Source organism: Camelina sativa, chromosome 10 (assembly GCF_000633955.1).
Source record: "Camelina sativa cultivar DH55 chromosome 10, Cs, whole genome shotgun sequence".
Classification (NCBI taxonomy): domain Eukaryota; kingdom Viridiplantae; phylum Streptophyta; class Magnoliopsida; order Brassicales; family Brassicaceae; genus Camelina; species Camelina sativa.
The window spans coordinates 18379555-18385166 of NC_025694.1; the positions used below are offsets into that span (position 1 = coordinate 18379555).

The 5612-nt window shown below is 36.4% G+C and overlaps 2 protein-coding genes across 2 annotated transcripts in view; both read right to left on the reverse strand.

Moving 5' to 3' along the window:
- LOC109126871 (fimbrin-5-like) overlaps window positions 1-189 on the reverse strand; it is a 2653-nt gene extending 2464 nt beyond the window's left edge. Inside the window, exon 1 of the mRNA XM_019230761.1 lies at window positions 178-189. Coding sequence (XP_019086306.1) covers window positions 178-189 — 12 coding nt within the window. The remainder of the gene's footprint in view (window positions 1-177) is intronic.
- LOC104719276 (fimbrin-5-like) lies at window positions 137-4233 on the reverse strand. Its single transcript, XM_010437159.2, has 14 exons — window positions 4045-4233; window positions 3685-3819; window positions 3187-3596; window positions 2928-3099; window positions 2788-2826; window positions 2579-2647; window positions 2373-2489; window positions 1945-2156; window positions 1552-1707; window positions 1281-1480; window positions 938-1095; window positions 754-850; window positions 527-618; window positions 137-443 (listed from the first exon to the last, which is right to left on the reverse strand). The coding sequence occupies exons 2-14, from the start codon at window positions 3769-3771 to the stop codon at window positions 189-191; spliced, it is 2064 nt and encodes a 687-aa protein (XP_010435461.1). The 5' UTR covers window positions 3772-3819; window positions 4045-4233; the 3' UTR covers window positions 137-188.

The window sequence follows — 5612 nt, forward strand, 5'->3', positions numbered from 1 at the left end:
TTCAAAAATGAGGTTTAGGTACACAATTAGTTTTACATTGTGTACCAAAAAGCCTCTTTGTTTGTATACATCAAACCTTTTTCTTCTTTCTTTCTTTTGGATTTCCTTTGTGCCAATAAAAAATCCAAGGCTCAAAACTTCACGCAACAAAAACCAAAAAAGAGCGATCAAATTAACATTCAAACGCATTATGCATCTTTCTTATTCTCACCATCAACCTCATCCTCATCCTTGTCTGCCTTTGTCAGCAATTCTTGATCCTGGGAGGTGGGACTGGACTCAGAACCCCCATCGATGGACAAATTGGTGATTTCACCAGCAACAGAGCTTGCATCGCCTTCATCAGTGGCATCTTCTGAGACATTAGACTCTGTGTCTGATTGTTGCTGGAGGCTCCAGTACATGATGCTGGCCGCCAAAATAAGCATCATCTTCTGGTTCACCTGTATTCACACACATAAGTAAATTGACTCAGAAAAAACCCTTTAAAGCATTGAAGCCTGTTTCAGTATGTATATATCTCTACCTCTATGATATCCTCAGGCAACAGGAATATGGAGCATCCGAGCTTTCGTGCAACACTGATGATGTATGTGGCATTCAACTTCTTATCTTCCTCTGATTAAGTGTCAATTACAACAAAAAGAAACTCACTCTTCAGAACAGTACTGACAATTAATAGTTGACTTAACACCTGAGAATAAAAAGCACCCAGAAACAATAGGCAATGAAGTTAAAACATCATAGTTTTACCTGTTTCGCCATTGGTAACGAGGCTCCAGTTGACAACTCTTGGCTCTACCGCACTAAGAAGTTCCAGAAAGAACATTCCACTTGACAGGTTCTTGTCCTAATATCAGAGAAAAGCAACCATCAAACTTATAGGTTTCTGAAGATGGCTCTCCATGAATCACATCCTTACTTAGTTGACACTTACCCTGAAGCTCTCAGCCTGACTAGTTCGGCCCCCTCTCTTCACTTTCCTATTCGCCCAGTTTAGAATATCTGCATCTGTAATTTCTTTACCTTGCGAGTGAGATCTCAAGTTCTTCAGAAGTTGGAGCATTGTATATCTCATTAGTTGCCACAAGAGTGCTGCAGATGGAACAATAAAATACATGTCATTCTACCAATTCGAAACAACTGAAACTAACAGACTATAGATGAGAAGCAACGGTACGAAAAATGCTAATAGTTACTGCAAGAAATATATTTTAAGCTGACGAGTCTGATAGATGGACATGCATTATCTTATTGGTAAGCTTTTCATGAGAACTCACCGAGAAGTAGTTTCTTATTTCCTTGCACAATGTCATTACCAGCTACATTGACAAGGGAGAAGCGCAGTTCCTTCCCGATCTTTACAACTTCATTGCAGTTCTCAACCTTTTTGAATGGCATTTTTATGGGAGGTTTATTTGCGTGTTTCCAGTTGACCGAGCCAGGTGAAACTTTGTCGAGAACTTCAAGAAGAACCCACCTGAAGGAGATGAGGTTCAGATACAAGCAGATAGAAAATAAAACGTCCTCAAACAGAAATCCATAGCTCACCCATTCCTCAGATCCTCAAAAACATTATTGACGTAAGTGGCAGTGCCAAGACTATTAATCCATAGGCGGAAACATCTTTCTTCTCGTGAAGTTTCCACATCATCTGTCATCATCTCAGCAAATGACGTCTTTGAACTGTCAACAGTCAATCCATTCCTGCAACAAAGAAAATAGCACTAGTAATGAAGCAAAAGAAAAATCACTATCAGCTTTTTCTGACTCGTTTGGGAACCCCGTCAAATCAATATCAGAGGCATAATCAAATTCAAATAGTACCACAATTTTATCATGCAACACCAATGGAATTTTGAGCTAATTAATAATAAAATAAATGAAACACTGGAAAGATACACTCAAATTATTTAAAGCAACCAGTCAAGTTTGCTTACTGACCTGTTCTGAAATATTTGTGCCACAAAAACAAGATTAAGGTTTGCTGAGCCGTCCACTATATCCTTAGGAGATAGGTATCGTTTACAATCCAGCTTCTCAGCCTGCTCAAGAACCTTTTTTGCTCTTTCTGTGGGGTCTTTAGTATCTAATGCCACATGTGTACTGTGTTCTGGAGCAAGGGCATTAAGCAGGTATGCATATGCCTCACCGTCCTGAAAACAGAAAAGAAAGCTGAGATCATGATAAACATGAAAATGCACTTCATAACATTCTTAGTTTATAAATAAATCATGGACATGTATGTGCCTTAAACAAGGAATAAATACATCACGGTCAAGACTTTTATAAAGTTGTTACTCATGAGCAATGCTGGGTATAATAAAGGGAATACATGTTATTGAGGACAAAGGGTAGCAGGGACAAGTTACCTTCACATCAGTAGAAAAATTTGTAACCTGCTTTTCATAACCAGCTTTCTTCAGATGAAAATTCATCCATTTTAGCAGAACTTTTTCAGGAGCCAATCCCATGAGCTCCTCTGCATCCTGCAACGTCATGAAGATTTTTATGTAGTTTCAGTCTCATAACAATAAATCCTCGTGGAAAGCGTCAAAAATACGTCAAATATATTTACCTGAGTGTCGTCCACCAATTGGAAAAGCGAAGGAGTTTTCTTAAAATTGAGATCAGCCAACAATTGGATCTGATATTATACCCCAAGAACAACAAAAATGTCAGGAGTTAGTAAGTTTTATAAACAAGTCAACACTGAACAAAAATGTAACCATCATATGATTTCCTATGAACTATTACAGTAATATGACACCAAGAAATGGTGAGTACCTTTATAATCTGAGATATCAACCCAAGTACGAGATATGGCTTCACAACAGAAAAAGAAGAAGAAAAAAGATCAATCAAAATTGGAAGATGAAGCCAAGCACAGGAACAAAAGATTTATATCATCCTTGTAATTTACTCACTCTTCCTTCAGCTATGTCCTGTGTGCCAATGTTGACAACAGTGCAGCCGATTGCTTTGGCAGAATTGAGACCTAGAGTAAGGTTCTCATTCCTCTCCCATGGGTTAAGGGTTTTCTTTGTGTTGATAGCTCGTTCGTCTATGGTCCCAGGAACGGCAACATTTATAAGCTTACTGCAAAAAAAAAAAGTGACAAAGTTGACCTACTAAGAAATTTCAAAACGAAAATCAAAAATCAAGGACGATGAAAGGAATACACACCACAAAAGAACACCATCTTTAACAAGGTCAAAGAAAGCATTGGTTGCAGGATCGATAGGAAGATAGGTCTTCAAGAAAGGATCATCTCTCAAGTAATTATTGACATGGGAAACATAGGAAGCCTTCTCAGATTCATTGATGGCATGATGAACCGTTGTAGTACTGGTTTTGAGGAATGAAGAGGAACCTTTAGATCCTCCTGTTTTCTCCACACCTCGGGCTTGCACGCTTAAATAGGCCCGGAGAAAGGTCTCGAAATCGACTTCTTCATCAGCATTGGAATAAGACTTGTCCAATACAGATTTGATCTCATCCTCATCAATGGTACCGTTAAAAGCTTTCAACTTTGCAAACACAGGAGGTAAATCTCCAACAGTGAAACGCTCTAATTGAGTTTTGTTCGAAACAAACTACAATGCACCCAAAAAAGATAAAAAATAATTAAAGGGTTGTGTTAATCCTGAATGAATCAAAAGAGAAGCGCGATCTAAAGAGTACCTTGGATTTAAGGGTACGCAATTCGACTTGTGTAAACTGGCTCTGTAACCATGGATCAGAGACAAGAACACCAACGTAACTAGACATCTTTTTTTTTCCGCGGAATCAAGAGAGCCGAAAAAAAAAAACAAATCCCTGCAACATAGATTCATGTCTTTTTTAATCAAACAGGAACCAGAAAAGACCAAACTTTATATAACCCAGAAGAAGATCAAAAACAGAATTGGGAATTGGTAAAGCAACGATTTTTGAGATAATTATGGCGTTGATGATGATGCATCGATCCGCATGTAATGGGAAGAAGAGACGATGATGATCAAAATCAAATATAGAGAGAGGATGAAGAGGATGATGATTGACCTTTAGAGAAGATTGAGAGATTGAATGTGAGTCGTGTTCATATCGTGTCTCTCTCTCTCTCTGGATAAAGTTTTGATCTTTGAAGAGCTCAAAAGAGATCTGTTTCGAAATTAATGGAATTGTAAGTGTCCCGAGCGCACGACCTGCGACGAAATGGAAATGATGATATATGACAACGAGACAGAGATAGAGAGAGATGTGAGGGTTTCTATTTCGTATTTATTTTGTTAATTTAATTTTTAATCATTATTGGAATAGAAGTTGAGTGTTCCTATTTTTTTGGTGGTTATTTAATACTAAAATTTTTATAATTAAAAGTCTGAAAGCAGATTAGCACTTAACTTATTGTACATTAGAATACTTGAGAGAATAACTCGAATAACCTATTTACCAAGACTAGCTAGATAGTGATCGAAATAATTACGTAAATTCGGATTTATGTGTTACAAAATAATAGTAAAAAATTATTTATTTTCTACATTTTATAAAATTATATATTTCATTAACTTAATTTCATACTCTGATTTTGACTCGTACTCGGTACTACTATTTTGGTTTGGGTGCAATATCAAATTCATTAATCATAAATTCAGTAAAGTCTAAAGAAAAAATCGATAAAACATGTATTTGACCCGTAATCTGGTATTACAAATTGATGTGATCATGTTTAAAGATATTAATATACCAAATTTACAATAGTGATTGGTGTTATTATTAACACCATTTCAGTTATTAGTATAACATGTTAGTATATATTAACTTTATATGTGAAAATTACAATTAGATTATGTATATGTACAAAAAATAAGTTTTAGCCAATTAAATAGTTTGGTATTGTTTCATAAGATTTCTGAAACAATAAATAGAATCTGTTAAAATAATTCATTTAATTTTGAAAATATTGTTTTATTATTTTGTAAACAAATATAATCTTTTCTTTTGTTAGTTATTAGATTAATTAAAATGCAATAACATTTTTTCGTAATATGCCACACCAAACCTGGTTAAAGTTCTAACAACATTATTTAAATAAGTACACATAGATATTTTTAAAGTAGTGTTGTATCTGGACAAACCTGGGTTGTTCGCCAGATCGGTTGGGCTGGAGAATACAAAGCGTTTTGTTTAAAAAGCCAGATAATGAATAACAAAAAAGACGGGTTTTCGTTGTTCGAATACTGATTTACCTGTGAATGGTGGCGGCGGTAAGGCAAAGATCTAACTCGAACTCCCCACTAAAACGAATTAAGGGTATGTTATAGGGGAAGTAGACGACAACATTTAGCAAAAAAGGAGAAATAGTTCCCTATCATACCCAGCGTCAGGTTTCTGAACCTTGGAACTAGTCTCCGGGGCTTCCGCTGTCACGGCGAATGGAGGCAAAGCCAGAAGATTAGCCCGTAGAAGTGTCTGGATTAAGAAATTCATCACTCTCAGACTCTTAATCGAACGGTTTCTTCAACCTCACCAAAGACGGCTATCAGAAGATGGATTGTTGCGGCGGTGGCAATCAAAAGATGAAAAGTCGATGCACTCGAGAAGTAGGAATTATGAAAAGAGAGAAAGAA

Excerpts from the sequence above, each read along its gene's own strand:
- LOC104719276 (XM_010437159.2), bottom strand. The coding sequence starts at position 3,771 with ATGTCTAGTTACGTTGGTGTTCTTGTCTCTGATCCATGGTTACAGAGC. Across the intron at positions 619-753 it reads CGTTACCAATGGCGAAACAG|AGGAAGATAAGAAGTTGAAT; the intron begins GTAAAACTATGA and ends ACACTTAATCAG. Across the intron at positions 444-526 it reads TGCCTGAGGATATCATAGAG|GTGAACCAGAAGATGATGCT; the intron begins GTAGAGATATAT and ends GTGTGAATACAG.